Raw genomic sequence first — 18812 nt, 5'->3', positions numbered from 1 at the left:
TACGATGTGGTCACAAAAGAACTGGATGCAGGGAATAACTTTGATATCATATATTTGGATCTTAGAAAGGCTTTTAATACTGTTGCACATGGAAGATTGCTGCACAAATTGGAGCAGTGTGGCATTGGAGGCAAATTGCTGCTATGGATAAAGGGATGGTTGAGTGGGAGAAGACAGTGTGTGGTAATCAATGGATGCTGCTCATCGTGGACTAATGTTATTAGTGGAGTCCCTCAGGGCTCATTGTTGGGTCCATTATTGTTTTCTGTATTCATAAATGATATTGATGATGGTATATCAAGCTTAATGTCCAAGTTTGCAGACGATACAAAGGTTGGCAGGGTTGTTAAGGACACTACTGATGCTATGCTGCTGCAACAGGATCTGGAAAGGTTGAGCAGATGGGCTGAGAGATGGCAAATGAAGTTTAACATTGACAAATGTAAAGTACTACATATGGGAAGCAGTAACCCCAGAGTAACGTATCAATTCTGTGGTACTACACTGACAGTGGTAGAGAACGAAAAGGACCTGGAGGTAATTGTGTAGGCAGATATGAAGTTTTCTGAGCAGTGCAAGAGTAGCTCATGGTGTCTTGTCAATGATATACAGGAATTTTTCTAGTAGGGATAAGGAGCTGTTATCCCCTTGTATAAGGCAATGGTCAGGCTACATGAGTACTGTATACAGGTCTGGAGGCCTCATTTTAAGAAGGATGTAGAGCTGTTGAAACGAGTACAGAGACGGCGACAAGATTAGTGAATAAAACAAAAGGTTGCTCTTACGAAGAAAGGCTTTGCTTAAGTTTTGCAAATTACAGTGTCTGGAGCCTAGGCACTGGCAAGGTGATCTGATAGAGGTGTATAAAGCCTTGAATGGTTTGAGCATGCTGAATACTGATGGGATTCTTCCTCTTGCTCAGGAAAATCACCTGAGAGGGCATAAATTCAAATTGAGGAAAGACAGATGTAGGATAGATGTGCAGAAATTTGGCTTTAGCCAGCGGGTAGATGGTTGGTGGAACAGACTTCCATCCTTTTTTGTGGAAGTTGATAGCCTAAATAAATTTAAGGCTGAGCTGGACAAGTACAGTGGTACCTTGGTTTGCGAGCATAATTTGTTCCGGAAACGTGCTCGTAATCCAAAGCACTCGTATATCAAAGCGAATTTCCTCATAAGAGATAATGGAAACCCAGATGATTTGTTCCAAAACTCAAAAATATTCATATACTGTAAAAATTATTAATACAAAATACATACCTTTTTATATTTTTAATAAGTAAATTTAATATACATAAAGCAATCGAATTTATTAATTATTGGGTAGGATGACTTTCACTTTCTCTAACGGAGTCACTGCTATCTCTTGCCTTTTTTTTTTTGTGGGACTTTAACAAGGAATCTTTCCAATGACACTTGCTTTTGCCTCCTTTTGAGGATGTCACGGAAATCAGATTCATCGCTCGCACTATTACAAAATGAGGAGGCACGCTTGATACACATAAACAAAGCTGCGCGCGTGTAGCAACTGAATAAACAACACCGTAAAGGCAGAGATACACTATTAACACCTCACATTTTACTAAAGCACATTTCTAGGGGTTACTACCAGTGGTGGGATTCAAATAATTTAACAACCGGTTCGCTGCCCTAATGACCGTTGTAAGTATAAAAAAACTATATACCGAAAGGTAGTTAATTATTTCATGCAGTTAATACTTAAATAAGAACGATAAAATAGGTCCACAAAACTAGATTATGTTTTGTGGACCTCTATAAGAAAGAGTTTTAAAATATTAAATAATACCTGACAAAAAACTAAAACTGTTATTTAAGATATTTCCATATTGCTTCTTGATTGGCATCCTTGCTTGCAATTTTCTTCGCTTTTATCCGAGCATAATCGGCTGAGTGATCTATCCTTAACCACTGTAGGAGTAGGATCCCATTCCTTTAGAGGTAGGCTGATTAGACTAATATAATAGTCATTGTGTTTGATATATTAGAAACAGTTAGGCGACTTCTCTTCTCTGAACATGTTATGTTCATCTTTGAAAAACCCCTTTCCGCTTCTGCTGAACTTACAGCAATTGTTCTGACATAGCTCTTTGAACACTTTCAGGAATTGCATAATTCTGGGAATTTTTTAAAACGTTTTCCAAGAAATCTCGATAATCATTAATATCAATTTGGTAATTAAAAATGTCATTAAATACGAGCAATTGTTCTTCAGCTGCTTTCCATGGAACTAGTACTTCTTCAATATTCCAGTAATCTGGCTCCAAAAAATTGAGAAATTGTAATTTTTTCCTCTCTTGAAATTGGCTACAACTTGCTTTTAAATGTTCACAATCCATTAGTCTTTTTTTTTTTTTCAAATTCATTATGATGTTTTCTAAAAGTTTTTCTCGAGGAAGCCCGAGACAAATCAATGATTTTCTACAAATTTTATATTTTTGAAGGTTTCTGAAGTAATTAATTCATCAACTTTTTTTTCGTATGGAACCTTTTCCTTTCCAAGCATTTGAAATGCTTTAATAGATCTTATCACGAGTTTTCAGCTTTTATTATGTCTATATTTCTTGCTTGCAGTGCATTTGAAAGAAGAGAAATTCAATGCCAAATCAGCTATAAAATATATATTTTCAAGACGGGCAGCCATACCTAAGTACTTTTTATTTGAATAAAAATAGTGATGTAGTGCTGGGTAAACGCGCCACACAGCTAGGGTTGACCTTAAACTACAGGCAGCCCATCTTGGTCCCAAAACTCTACCAATCTTTATAATTTCAATTCCAAGTTATTCGGATATTTTGGAAAGTTCAGTTTGGTTCTTATTGGATTGATGAAAAATAGTATATATCTTATCAATAAATATTTTAAAATGATTTACTTGCTTTGTTTCCTTTATCGAATCATCTAAAACAAGATGGAGGCGATGATTTAAACAGTGCCATATTATTATGTTTGGAAACTCTTTTGCAATCCTAGTGCTCACTCCAGGTTTTCTCCGAAGCATAACGCTGGCACCATCGGAGCAAAATCCTATTAATTTTTTTTTCTAGGTAGTTCTTAGTAAGCCCAACATTATTTAAACTTTCCATAACTGAAAAACATATTGTCTCTGCATCTTGTTTTTCCAATTCAACTAGTTCAACAAAAATTGTTGGTGATGTGACTGAATCCAAGGCCAATTCTAATACAACAAATTCTGATTTTGGTTTCTTATTGAAAAAAATCTGTCAAACTCTGTTGCCTTTTCATCCTTTTAAGGGCTACTGCAAAAAAAATGTAAAAATGTTTTATTTTAATATATTATAGACTAGGAGCAGATATGTGCCAATATATTTGAATATTTTTACTGGTTCTGTCCACGTGTGGTCATATCATAAACTTTTATAAACAAAGCACTATGCTTATACCATTGATAAACATCAGTCAGAACATACATTTTCTTCATTTCATCGATACTAAAAAAAAATTTCTTACTGAATTAATAAATGGCATAGAATACCAGGCACCCACCTTAGAACCCTGATCACAAGTGCCATTTTAACAACCAGTTCGCCGAACTCAACAAAAAAATTAGGTATCAGTTCTGCTGAACCGGTGTGAACCGGCTGAATCCCACCACTGGTTACTACCATAAAACAATTTCCAGTTGCGTTCCTGCTAGTGGAATCTGTTATAAATTGGTAGTAAACTCGATCTAATTGCATTTGCGATTATACTAGCTAGAATTGTTGGTTTTTACGTTATTATGGTGAAATGTGTTTCCCCTTCACTGATATAAAAAACCATAAATACATTTTCAGAATCTTCTCTTCATTCCTATCGGGTTGCGTTCGGTTGGGGCAGTCAAACGCAGAATTGATTCTGGGTTTGACTGCCATTTCTTGTAAACACAAAGGCGAATCGTGCATAAGCGAATTCAGTTCGTGTTATATAAGATATCGTTCCCGTATTTATATATCGTGTATGATCAAATTCGTGTAGTGTAAACACGTGTTATACGAGGACTGACTGTACTCGTATTGCAAGACCTCGCTCGTTTATCAAGTTAAATTAAAAATTTTTGCTCGTCTTGCAAAACACTCGCATACCAAGTTACTCGTAATCCAAAGTACCACTGCATTTAGAGAACAAATGGAGGGGTGAAATGGGAGTGTTTTTTTTTTTTTTTTTTTTGCTGATGCTGCATAAGCTTGCTTTCTTGCATTATATGCCTCTACTAATGCCAATGCTAATCATTTTCCGAATGTCCAAAAATTGTCTACAGAACTGTACTTGAGCAATTTTATCCTGATTTGTTACCTCATGGGCGACTAATTCTGTATGGGTGGAATTGAATATCATTGTGCAAAATTTGTCTTAGCCTTCTGTTCTACATTCTTAAACAATCATTTGTCTCCTTACTGACCGGGACTTCTTAATGCTGCATTTCTCACTATCTCTCGATGTTCTCAAGTGTGTGAGCTGTATGCATAGTCACTACACTATGTGTACAGCTGATTTTGCACTGATTATTTACGCTAGCATAAAAAGCTTCAACCCACCTTAATATTGTGTTCTGAGAGGAAATTTGGCCAAGTCTGAGTATTACTCTGAATTTGAAACTTCTTTGTGTCCGCACAATAGATTTTGTTGTAAAATAACTTTCTACTGGAAACATGCATTGGTTTACTGTCCAATTATCCATGATTACTGAACTAAACGAAAAAAATTACTCTAGTCACATAGTTCTCATTCCTCCACTACCCGCAGCACACTGAAAAACATCCAACCCCCGCTCGATACAACAGGATAATCACTTCCTTATCTCTCCTGGCAAAATTCTTATATATCTTTGGTAAAACTCCATGAGCTGACCCAGCAGTCTCCCTTCACAATTAAACCCAGGTCTTTTTCATTTCCCAACTATCTCAATGTAGTACCACACAGTTGGTATGTTATTCTGGGATTACTGCTGCTAATGAAGTCACTAGGTGACTTCACTAATGCATATGACTAATAACACAGTGCCCATTGATAACCACTCTTTGTCTTCTCCCACTCAACCATCCCTTTATCCATAATAGTAACTTGTACCTAATGCCCCACTACCCCAATATGTACAACAATCTTTTAAATTGTACAGTACTGAAAGCTTTCTGAAATCAAGTAAAGCAAGCACCGGTTATTGTGATCACTGGTAATCAGAATCAGCCACTTTATAGAATCAAATTTCAAAGAACAGGTCAAATCAATAAATTTTGCACTACACTTTCACTATTCATTAGAATCATATCTTCGGTTATAAGAATCAATTTTGAATGCCTCTGTGATATTTTTCAAAAGTACATTTCAGGAGGTCACATTTGTAGGTCACAACCATAAAACAATAAACAATTTGCAATTTCAAGTTTATTGTGCTTTTCTGTTAGTGCAATCTATTATAAAAGGGTAGTAAACTCCATCTTATTGCATTTTCAATAAACACCGATAGCCGAAATTCTGTAGATTTTTCCATTATTATTGTTAAATGTGTTTCCCCTTCACTGAAATTTTCAGAATCTGCTCTAAACTTCATAAACTTTTTACTCTGTATCTCACTTGCTTGTGTCGTGTTAGTTTTGATTTGGGCATGACGTGTGCTTTGTTATTGATTGACGCTTATCTTTTTTACTGTGTTATAAATTCTACTACCCCCAAAAAAAAAAAAAAAAAAAGTCAGCGAACAGAAAGAGAGTGAATCTGAGTGTAAAAGATAAGTTACAAATTATAGAAACATATGACAAATTAAACTAAAACAATATATCTCAAAGGGAAGTAGCAGTAAAATTAGGAATGCTTCAGTCATCTTTATCCAAATTATTAAAATCACATCATGCATTAAATACTAATATGATTAGTGAAAACAGAAAAAAGAAGCGCGAAGGGAAATGCCAAACAATAGATGAAGCTCTGTTTGTTTTGTTTAATGCACCTATCAGTCATAGCATTCTCCTTCAAAAAGCTAATGATTTTGCTGAAAAACTACACAAGGAGTTTAAGGTGGCTGAAGAATGGCTAACTAGATGGAAGGAGAGGTGTGATATTGTTTACAAAAAAACTTCATGGAGAAAAACAAGATTCTGATAGTTCTACAGCTGACAACTGGTTGAAAACTTCTTGGCAAACTATGTTAAGCACTTATAATCCTGAACATATTTTTAAAAGCTATTAGTTACATGCAAGAGTAAATCGCTTAGATGTTTTAAAGGAGTAAAACAGCTGCCTGTTGAATGTGCCAACAAAGCCAACACTTGGATGATAGCTTCTTTATTTGAAGATTATCTTCATAAATGGGATTTGCAAGTGGATAAGAAAAATAAAAAAAAAAAATTGCATTGGTTTTGGATAACTGCTCAGCTCATCCAAAGCTGACTTTCAAAAACATTGAACTCATTTTTCTATCCTCAAATACCACATCACTGATTCAACCTCTCGACCAGGGAATAATAAAAACCTTTAAGAGCTTTTATAGATTGGATATGAGGCGAAGAATCATCCAGTTTATATAGATGATGGTTTGGAACCATCATCCGATATTGTAAAGCAGATAACTGTTCTTGATGCATTTCATATGACGAGTGCCTGGAATGAAGTTTCCGAAACCTGCATTAGCAACTGTTTCAAAAAATGTGGATTAATTATTCAGGAGGGTCAAATAAGTCACAATACTGATCACATTGAAATGCCTGAAGACGTGGGGTGAACAGGAGTTTAATGATTGGGTGGGCATAGATGGTGGTGATCTACAAGTTACTACAGCTTTAACAGATGAAGAAATTATCCAGTCTGTTACGAATAATTTTGCAGAGGCGGAAGATGAACCCGAACGAATTCAGGTTACAAAACGGCAAACTCGTGAAGCTATAGCCATCCTGAGGAGAGCATTAGAAGAAATTGGTGCAAGTGATCATGAATATATACTGTTAAACAATATTGAAAAATCTATAAATAGACTTTGTAGTGATAATTTTAAGCAATCTAAAATAAGTGACTATTTTAAATTATAATCATATTACAGAGTGTTAGCTTAATTAATGAACATATTAATTAAACATATGTACATAAGTATAAATTAATTTTTATTTCGATAACTCGTGGATAATATTCTTTCGATTTTCAAGCATCATTTAATTGGCAATAAACTTTTGATAAGAAAGTGTAAATTTGTACTTTATATCTTTATTTTTATAGCCTATTGATAATATTCGTTGATTTTTGCTTATTAGAATTGCTGTTTATTTGAATCAAAATTCAATTTTCAAATGTGATCACTATAACTGCAGCTTGCTATATATGATGTCAATTTGTTTTGGATTTTTTTTTTTTTTTTTTTTTTTTGTATCCAGTTCCTCTGTTACCACATCATAGCATCCAGACTGGTTAGATGAAATCACCTCTTAAAATCCTAGCCATGACTGCAGTATAGCAGGCTTGTTGAGTAATTCAATTATTATTGGCAAATGACCTCTGTATATTGAGGTCATTGAATATACATTGGTAATTTCAATTGGTAACCTATCATTTGGGATTAGAAGCAAGGTGATTTGTTTTGTCTAAAAATTGCGCAATTTTTTCCCTCTTTGATTTGTCCCCCCCACTCCCAGAATGGAGAAAAGTTAGTAGCTGAGCTATGAGATTTTCTAGCTCATTTTGTTAGATGGGATGCACTTGGTTGGATACATAAAGAGCACATACTAATATGGATATTAATAGGTGTTTGGACTGCTACAAGAATACATGAATTTGTTAGAACCTGCTACACCATCATGTGTAATGTTTGATAGGTTCTTTCCTTTCTAAAGGTTTTAAATTGACACAGTTTTGACATATCCTGTAGTTTCAAATAAAGTAAGACAGAGACGTATTGGTGTGTATTTAAAGATAAGACTGTGTAAGTCAACAGTACTGGCTCAGAAATCGCAACAATTCCACTGAAGTAGTATGTTCATTATTTATTCCTAGTTAAACTTTCAGAGCATTTCAGAGGTGCTGAAGTTTTGTATTTTTCACTCATGTTTTTATTAATTTATTTAATTTTAGGGGAAGAAAAGCTTTCCTGTATCTCAACAAAACTGTCTTCCTCAACAAAAATTTCTAGGATAGGATCATTTAAAGTTTTTTGTTTTGCTTTTCCCTGTGTCCTTGGTTAGAAAAGTGGAGTGTTTCAAGTGGTGTGGTGACTGTCATGTTAATAGCTTGGGTTTATGTTATACTCTGAGTATGTAAACATTCTGTTGAGTGCAAAACAAAGCCTAGGAGTCAGTTAACCCTTTTGACCATACTGTCAGCTGGTTGGTCACATATCCTAGCAGAGGCATGGTATGTGTGTGGGGGGGGCTGCAATTTAAACAAACTCATTGTAGAGCAGTGCAGGCTTCTGCCACGCACTGAAGGTCAAGATAAGATTACATGTGGAGATGCGAATTCCATTTTTTCTTAGGGAGATTCTCTTTACATAGATTACTCTTTGTTTTTTAAATTCTTCGAAGATCTCTTCGGACACATAATAGTAACAGAGGCATGTGATGCAAGAAAGCAAATGTATAAGCTTATCTAGCATCACCCAAAAAAAATTCACACAATCATTCCCTCTATAAGTTTGTCCAGTATCTCCTTGGATTTATTTAAGCTATCAACTTCCACATTGACAGATGGAAGTTTGTTCTGGCAATTAACCACCTACCCACTGGCTAAAGGCAAATTTCTGCACATCTATTCTACAGCTGTCTTTCCTCAATTTGAATTTATTGCCCCTTACATTCATAATCTAAGCAAGTGGAAGAATCAATCAGATCACCTCACAGCTCAAGCTGCTGCAATTTGCAGAACTTAAGCCTCTCTTGGTAAGAGGGCCCCTTCATTCTCCTCAACAATCTTGTTGCCCTTCTCTGTACATGCACAAGCAAATCTACATCCTTCCTAAAATGAGGCCTCCAGACCTGTACAGAGTACTCGTGTGGCCTGACCATTACCTTATACAAAAGGATAATCACCTCCTTTTCCCTGCTAGCAAAATTTCTATATATCATTGCCAAGACCCCCATGAATTACTCTTGCAGCCTGTCTGCACTGCTTAGAAAACTTCATATCTCACTGCACAATTATCCTCAGGTCTTTTTCATTCTCCACTTCCCTGAGTGTAGTACCGCACAGTTGGTACGTTACTCTGAGGTTACTTCTACCCATATGCAGTACTTTGCATTTGTCAATGTTGAACTTCAGTTGCCACTTCTCAGCCCATCTAATCAATTTTCTAGATCCTGTTACAGTAGCACACTGCTATTACTGTCATTAACAACCCTGCCAATCTTTGTATCATCTGAAAACTTCAACACTGAGCCTGATATACCTTAATCAATATCATTGATAAATATACAAAACAACAGTGGGCCCAACCCCGAACCCTGTGGGACTCCACTAATAACGTTAGTCCACAAAGAGCAGCGTCCATGATTACCACCCTTTTATCCATTGTAGCAACTTACCCTTAATACCATTCTGCTAGGCGCCTCCGTAGCCAGGTGGGAAGGAGCAGCAGTGCGTAGCACATGCTTCTTGATTAGACTGGGGTTTGAGCCCATCACCACCAAATACGGAGGATGCGGAGGTATGACCACCGCATATCCCGGAGCAATATGGCCTTAGTTGCTAATGCTCCTAAAATCCAAATAACAAACAAACAAACCATTCTGCTCCAAACATCTGTTAGTGGTGATGGGCATAATCAAAATAAGTGATCACATCAACATCTAGGAGATACAAGTCTAAGATCATTCCTTTGAAAGTGTTGAGTGACTGTGGGGGTGTTACCATTACAGCAGGCCCCCGTTATAATGCGGTTCGCTTTACGCTGATTCGTTATAACGCTGTTCTTATATTATAACCCGTATCTGACTATAACGCTCTTTTACAGATTGCATTTTTGGCATATTTAACGAAATTGTTTCATTTGATGGAGTCGATAGCTTTAAAATGAATATAAAAATACGGTTAAAACGTTTCCCACGCCGACCTTAGAAATATTCCCACGCTCAGTGAAATTCTCTCACGCGCTAATTTAATTGCAGTACAGTGACTTGTTATGCAGTTTGGAGATCAACATTTTAATAAATGATCACATATATTGCTTGTAATATTTGCTTTATATGCATTTATCCGAAGTCTAGTGATCTCTCAGTACCGTATTAGACATCGTGCGAAACGGACAGTTTACTTGAACATTGTATCATAATTAATGCAACCAACGCAGTTACATTTTTGAAGAGTTAATAATGGCCGATAATAATGAAAAATCAACAACATCTGAGCGCAATACAAAGACTATAAATGTAAGGAAAAAGACTGAATTTGAAAATCAAATTAGACGTTTTGAAGCGAATCGATCCAGTCAAAGACAAGCGGATGTGTGCCAAAATTTAGGACTTGCAAGTTTAACTGTAAGAACAATTATATTAAAAAAAATAAAGAATTAATTTTAGCAGCGGGAAATATAGCTGTTCCACTGCAAGCAACTTGGGCTAGGGCTGGCTATTAGGATTGAAATGGAAAGACTAACTAATTTTATTGAAGATAATATCCAATGCAGAATTTAGTTAAGTTAAATATTATAAATAATAAAAAAGAGAGAGAGAGAGAGAGATTAGCCTATATGATGATCTGAAGAAAACTCACCTAAAAAAAAAAAAAAAATTGGAATCATTTAAAACTAGTAAGGGCTGGTTGATTAGATTTAAAATCCAGGGAGAAGCCGCAAATGCAAATCAAAGAGCCGAAACTTTCAAAAAAGAACTTGTTAAAATTATTGAAGAGGGGTATTGTGTGTTATACTTCTTAACAAGTTTATAACATAGATGAAGCAGGACCTTTGTGGAAACGAATGCGTAAAAGAAGTTTCATATTGAAATAAGAAAAATCATGCCAGATTTCAAAGCGGCGAAGAATCGGTTGATTTTATTGTTGGGTGGTAATTAAACTGCGGGGGATTTAAAATTAATACCCCCTTTTAGTTTATTTGGAAGAGGGCCAAAGTTCAACCCAAAATCGACACATTTTTCATAATTAAATTCATCAATTAAATTAAATCAATTTAGATCAATTAAATTCATGATTTTAATTGGAATTTTAAGTTTAATTTTGATAGTAAGTAGTTACCACATAATTATATACGTATGTAATTCAGAATATTTTATATGTACAAATATTTGAATATTAAATATTTTTACCGACATTTGTGCATCGCTTCACTACCATTTATTATTGATTAGGAAATATCCTATGGCACCGACCGCAACTCACAAATACATATGTTACTTTATGGGAATGCGGCGCTTGCTTAGCACGGATTCACTTAGCGCTCTGTTTTTCCGGAACGCATTATCAGCGTTAAGCGGGGATCACCTGTACTAGTAATCTGGAAAAGAGGTTAATATATTCAATAATCACTCAGATACAGACTGACCTATTTGCATCTGAGAGCCTTTAGAACATTCTTATGCCAGTGTAGTCCATAACAATTCCACTTTACTACTCCATAACCTTCACCATTATTAAGTCTGGTGGATCTGTTTTTGACTTTCAATGGCATCCCCCCCCCACCATCAGCTTTGGATTTATCTTTCTTTGGAAGCAAACTGGTGGCCTGTATCCATATACGGGTTAAATCTCCTTATAATGAAACACTTGGGACTATACAAATTACTTCATAATACTGAAATTTCATTATAATGGATGAAGAAAAGAAAATGTTATAAATTCATTTTATTTTAAAATAGTTATACTAATGGAAATATTATTACAAATTTTATTTTTGATCAAGAAGTCCTATTATTTTTGATTATCTTGTACTTTTAGTAGCACCATTAAAAACAAAAATTTTGATACCATTTATATGCTGAAAAATATTTTCTGGGACATCAGTGGTAGACAACAAATATGCACAATTTTTTTCAAGCTGTTTGAAGCTTCTGAAAGTGAAATTTCTTCATAAGGTGGCTCAAAAACATATATGTCATCGTCACTTTCATGTAGACATTACATGAATATTCCTGTACATTTTCAATAAATTCCTGGTCTGTCAACTCGCTAACAGTCAATAAACTGTCATCTGCTTCTATGTAATCATTATAAACTGTATTCTGAACTCCTGTGGCAGCAACTATAGAATCCCACATTTCTCTAATCTCATGTTCCACTTCCATTTCAGTCGTCTGTATTTCAAGGTCACTATTTGTAAGAATTGAAGTCTTCGTCCAGCACTTCAATATGGTTGATTCTTTTACGGACCACCATGCCGCAACGATCATATCACATGCTGCTTTAACATCTATTTTTGCATTATCCTCTCAAACTAATTTTAGCAATATCTTTTTGATTAAGAGGAAAAGTGGGTTCTGTTCATTAGTGGTTCTCACAGTTGTTTGCAGCAGAACAATAATCTGTACTGATTTCTGAATTACATGAGCAAACAAAATCCTGATTTTAGTTAAGTTTAGCCTGGGATGATTTTTTTGGCTTCCTAGCATATAGTGACATTTTGGTTGGCTCTCATCTGTTGAATTCTTTTTTTCAGTTTTACAGAGTGGACCAGTCTCTAGAGTAGGTAACGTGCCTACTTATATCACTCTTCTTCCTTCCCTATCTATGCAATTTCACTGACAATGCCTGCTGTTTTTTTTTTTTTTTTGCTATTTCACTATCAGGAAACATAGTTCTGAACATCATGCTTCCCATGAGATTTTACTAATTTCATAAGATTTACTTATATCTTTGGTATCTTACTGCAAGACATTTAATTAGCTTTGAACCTCACAAGAATACACTAAAATGATAGTACTTTACACAGAGCAATGTGGTATCCTATGTTCCTACTTTGCAACACAGACTAGCTAGTGCAGTTGACACTAGCTATTAAAAAATTCTCATTTTGAATGTTTTTTTTTTTTTTTTTTTTTTTTTGCAACAAGACAGAAGAATTACATTATTTCAAAAAGGCAAACAAAAACTAAGTTATAAACTATGTTACAAATGTGAGAGGGAGAATGGGGGGGTCAAACTGAGTCAAAAGACTGATTCTCCATCACAAATCCAGAGAGTTGCAGTTATGTTGATGACTTTCTGCCACCAAATGAAAATCATATTCATAGTTTTGCTAATGATACGATGCTACATTCCAATTTCCAGTTTGAGAAATCTTGGTTTCCACAAATATATTCACCACCAATTCCTGAATAAAAGTTATCTGATTTCAATCTTTCTAAAACTCGTTCCTTTGGTATTTTTCACAAAACAAAAAAAAAAAAAACAAAAACAAAAAAGAGGTCTCTTTTCCCATTCATTTTCAATAGCACTCATGATTTATAAACAAGAAGTATCCTTACTGAAGACAGCTCCAACTTCTAACCTCGCTTGGCATAAGCACATCATTTGCTTGCACTGCATTGAAAAAATTAAATTTTCTTATTTTCCCTCTGCATTTCCTTTCTTCTAAATAACTAACCAATGCTGAAAAAAATCTCAAATCTTTACCACCATGGAGTAGTGTTTTTGCATGTGAGGTTGTGCTCCTGTTATTTGATTTGGAATAACTTTTTCTTCACATATAATTGCTGAACAAAGTTCAACAGAAGTTCAAGTACAACAAGTATCTTCTGTCTTCTCAACCTGCAACCCATAAATGGTACTAAATTTTCGAATATTTTAGTATAGAATCTCATTTATACAAAGCATATATCCTTCCTCTAAAGGATAGGTTTTTCTACATAATATATATATTTATTACAAAATTCTGTGAATATATATTAACAATATATATTAGTCCAATTTCATACCATGAAATAAATGTCATTTGTTTAGTTAACACAAAGTTCAGTACAATCCTAATCAATTAAAGTTTAACTAATTCTTAAATAAGAGATGTGTTCAAAGAAAGTCCTGTAATGATGAATTTTCCAATCACAAGTGGGTGCAGTTTCATAGTGTCATCTGCTTTATGCTGTAAAGCAGATGACACTATGAAACTGCACCCACTTGTGATTGGAAAATTCTCCAAGCAATGTTTTAAGTAGTTAACTAACTTTCACATGATTGTGAGGCCAATGAAGTGGTTGACTTGCAGACAAAATTTTTCATCCTTGATTACTGAGAGTAGACAAAAAGAAGAATAGCTTGATAAAAAAGAACATTCTGATGTTCAATCATTGTACAGCAGGGTCCCGTTATAACGCGGTTCGCTTTACGCTGATTCGCTATAACACTGTTCTTATATTATAACCTGTATCTGACTATAACGCTGTCACAGATCACTATAACGCTCTTTTACAGATTGAATTTTTGGCATATTTAAACGAAATCATTTCATTTGTTGGAGTCGATAGCTTGAAAATGAATAGCAAAACAGCATTAAAACGTTTCACACGCCAACTTGAGAAATTTTCCCACACTCAGTGAAATTTTCTCGCATGCTAATTTAATTGCAATACAGTGACTTGTTACGTAGTTCCGAGATCAACATTTTAAAAAATGATCAAGTATATTGCTTGTAATATTTGCGTTATTTGCATTTATCCAACGTCTACTCATCACTCAGTACCATATTAGACATCGTGCGAAACGGACAGTTTACTTGAACATTGTATCTTAATTAATGCAACCAGTGCAGTTACATTTTCGAAGAGTTAATAATGGCCGATAAGAATGAAAAAGCAACAATGTCTGAGCACAGTACGAAGACTATAAATGTAAGAAAAAGACTGAATTTGAAAATTAAATTAGACGTTTTGAAGCGAATCGATTCAGGTCAAAGACAAGCGAATGTGTGCCATAATTTAGGACTTGCAAGTTTAACTGTAAGAACAATTATAAAAAAAAATAAAGAATTAATTTTAGCAGCAGGAAAGATAGCTGTTCCACTACAAACAACTAGGGCTAGGCCGGCTATTAGGATTGAAATGGAAAGACTTTAACTAATTTTATTGAAGATAATATCCAATGCAGAATTCGGTTAATATTATTAAAAAAGAGAGAGGGAGAGATTAGCCAATATAATGATCTGAAGAAAACTCACCTAAAAAAAAAAAAAAAAAAAGTGGAACCATTTAAAACTAGTAAGGGCTGTTGAATAGATTTAAAATCCAGGGAGAAGCTGCAAGTGCAGATTAAGGAGCCGAAACTTTCATAAAAGAACTTGTTAATATTATTGAATAGGGATATTATGCGTTATACTTCTCAACAAATTTTTAACATAGATGAAGCAGGACTTTTGTCGAAACGAATGCCTAAAAGAAGTTTCATATTGAAAGAAAAAAAAAAAAAACATGCCAGGTAAAGAAGAAAAAAACATGCCAAGTTTCAAAGCGGCGAAGGATCAGTTGACTTTATTGTTGGGTGGTAACGCTGCAGGGGATTTAAAATTAATATCCCTTTTAGTTTATTTGGAAGAGGGCCAAAGTTCAACCCAAAATCCACACATTTTTCTTGATTAAATTCATTAATTAAATTAAATCAATTAAATTCATGATTTTAAATGGAATTTTAAGTTTAATTTTGATACGTAAGTAGTTACCACATAATTATATACGTATGTAATGCAGAATATTTTATATGTACAAATATTTGAATATTAAATATTTTGACCGACATTTGTGCATCTTTTCACTACCGTTTATTATTGATTAGGAAATATCCTATGGCACCAACCGCAACTCACAAATACATATGTTACCTTATGGGAATGTGGTGCTTGCTTAGCGCAGATTCACTTAGCGCTCTGTTTTTACGGAACCAATTATCAGCGTTAAGCATCGGTCACCTGTACAGCACATTATGGCACTTAAGATGAAGATTATATCTTTCAGTACTACCAGTTTTATGCAGTAACTGGATCAGGGCCTCAAGGTAGCATATAAAGGTAGCAAGGTAGCATAGGAAGAACAATTTTCAACCACAGTTAAATGCCTTGGATGCTATTCACAATGCTGTAACTTCTTGGGATGGTACTGCATCAAGTGTAATAATTAGCAGTTTGGTGAGAATAATTAAAAACATGGTCTAACAAATGAATTTTCTAGGATGGGGGTGTAGAATGGATGAGACTTTGAAGGAACATAAGGATTTTGTTGGAGACCACAAGTTTGTTAAGATGGATGATGATTTTGCTACTACTACAGCAACATCAACAGCGAAGGGCTGCTGACATCCAATCAGAATTAAGTTTTTGTTACCAGTGATGAAAACGAAAGTAAAGGACTTCTATCATCCATGATGCCTGTTGTTGTTGTTTATTTGATTTTCAGGAGCATTAGCAACTAATGCCATATTGCTCCGAGGATATGTGGTGGTCATTCCCTGACCTTTCCGCATCCTCCTTATTTGGTAGTCATGGGCTCGAACCTTGGTCTAATCAAGAAGCGTGTGCTACGCACTGCTGCTTCTGCCCACCTGGCTATGGAGGCGGCCCATCCATGATGCATGTATGATATAAACCATGTTGAAAGTGGACTCTTTCTTTATTTAAGTTATATTAATTTATTAGAGAGTTAACTGATTTTTTATATTTCCTTTAATATGAATACTGAGGTTCTGCTTTTACAGATTTGTGTGATACTATTATATATTTTTGTTTCAATCATATTGTTTCTTTTCTCTCATAGCATATAAGATAGCATATTAACTTCTGCTGGATAAGGTATTTTATCCATAACATAGGAGGAAACAATTTTCAATCAAATTGCCTTGGATGCTATTCATAATGCTGTAACTTCTTGGGATGGTACTGCATCAAGTGTAAAAATTAGCAGCTTTGGTGAGAATAATTAAAAACATGTGACAAATGAAAGGCATGTAACAAATAAATTTTTTAGGATGGTGTGTAGAACAGATGAGACTTTGAAGGAACATAAGGATTTTGCTCTCTTACAGACAGAAGAAATTCTACACAAAACATTACTCTTATTATTGTTATATATGTTATAAATGGTCAAGTTTTGACATTTTTGTCAGACCTCATTATTACAAACTTCGTTATTACAAAATCTGTAGATTTTGGTCCCTTGAATTTTGTATTAAGGAGATTTTACTGTAATGCCTTTTATGTTTTGATCACAAAAAAAAGGAGGGGGGCTACAACACATGTACCACATATATTGTTGCTGCTGCTGCTAACATCTATCAAGATGTTGCCAACGAAAACAACATACAGAGACTATAAGCAGTGCAATAGGTACTGTGTGTTTTTTAGTGAATGTGGGATTTGTTAACAGCATGGGCAAATAAGTTGATAAGACTTTTTTTTGCAGAAGACAAGCTTTCTTGATTCAGTTGGCATTTCCACTTGCAAAGTCTAGCTGAAGCTAGACCTTGTGAGGTGTGATATTGCCAAAAATTAAGTTGGCAGAATGATAAACTTCTTCCCTTTGTTAGATTTGAATATTCTGATCTTTAAGAGACCTGATGAAACTTAGCTACTGTTTGTTAACATTTTTATGTCTCTTGTAGGCTAATTTAAAATCAAACTTTTGAATGCAGGGAGAAGTTGTAATATGCACCCTCCAGAACTTCTGGAGGGATGAACATTGCCTCTGTGTAGGGCTAGGAGTAAGAAGAGCACAACAGTAGCCAGTGGCTGAACTGCCAGTAATAGAAGCAGACATTTTGGCAGTACTATCCATGTCATAAATTCTGATGCTGTTGTCTGCTCTGCTCTCCTGTTACCAGAAATATGTGTCCTACACAGGAATTGTACTACTGGCAAAAAGTCAAAACCAGTCTTGCACAGTGAACAAAGTTGCACTAATGCTATGAAATTTACTGCTGATTCCCTTCACATTGAACAAGAAGATCTGTTGGCATTCTGCATTTTGTGCATCTGAGTTCTGAAAAAACTTGCAGAAGTAAAATTATTCAGAGGTCACTGATTGAACACATAACTGATTGGTGGATGGTAGGTGAAGACTGCAGAATAACATCCTTTACTCATAGTCCTCTTGGAATAAACTGTCTTAACCTTATTTTTCTATGAACATTGAAGAGCATTCTCAGAGATAGATCAATACATGTCCATTCACAACATGCAAAATGTTATTATATTCTTCTTCAATATGCCATTTTCCGAACATCATGAAGAATTAGTTAGATTTTCTTATCAACAGCAGCAGCTGCTCTCACAAAAAAATGACAAGCTAATGGCAATAAAAAAGAAAAAGTTACCTTTCAGCATCTTTACTGCCACTGTTAATGCACCCTCTTTACCATTCAATCCAAAGGCTTCAGCTTTAACTACCTGACCAAATGCACCTTCCCCTAAGGGTTTTCCTAATACTAACCTGAAAAAAATTAAAACAAATCAAATAAATAAATAAACACACACACATACAAGTTTTTGAAATAAACAGTCTACCACTGCCAAATGACAAAAAAAAAAAAAAAAAAAAAAAAAAGAAAAGACTAATAGTCCAACATAGACAACATTTGATTATAAGTAAAACTGACTGCATTGTACAAAGTGAAGTGCATAATCAATGGTTAGCAGTCTAATTTCACTGACTGTAAAGGACAATTCTGTGGGTCCAGGAAAGCAGATACCTAATGAATGAGCAATTATAAGCATGTGCTTTGCAAAAACAAAAGGATAACTGTTGAGGAACTTAACTGAAAGGCGCCTCCGTAGCCAGGTGGGAAGGAGCAGCAGTGCATAGCACACGCTTCTTGATTAGACCGGGGTTCGAGCCCGTCACCACCAAATACGGACGATGCGGAAAGGTCATGAAATGACCACCGCATATTCT

The 18812-nt window shown here is 35.0% G+C and overlaps 1 protein-coding gene across 4 annotated transcripts in view; it reads right to left on the bottom strand.

Annotated features, from left to right (window-relative positions):
• Positions 1-18812, bottom strand: part of LOC150085645 (fibroblast growth factor receptor 3-like) — a 509974-nt gene that overhangs the window by 150917 nt on the left and 340245 nt on the right. For all 4 annotated transcript variants that reach the window (XM_090374150.1, XM_090374153.1, XM_090374152.1 and 1 more), the window contains one exon: positions 18235-18350. In XM_090374150.1, coding sequence (XP_090230276.1) covers positions 18235-18350 — 116 coding nt within the window. The remainder of the gene's footprint in view (positions 1-18234; positions 18351-18812) is intronic.

This window comes from Mastigoproctus giganteus, chromosome 5 (assembly GCF_048544385.1).
Source record: "Mastigoproctus giganteus isolate SK-2022 chromosome 5, ASM4854438v1, whole genome shotgun sequence".
Classification (NCBI taxonomy): Eukaryota; Metazoa; Arthropoda; class Arachnida; order Uropygi; family Thelyphonidae; genus Mastigoproctus; species Mastigoproctus giganteus.
Note: the sequence above shows the minus strand (reverse complement) of the source record. Positions and strands in the feature narration are given on the sequence as shown.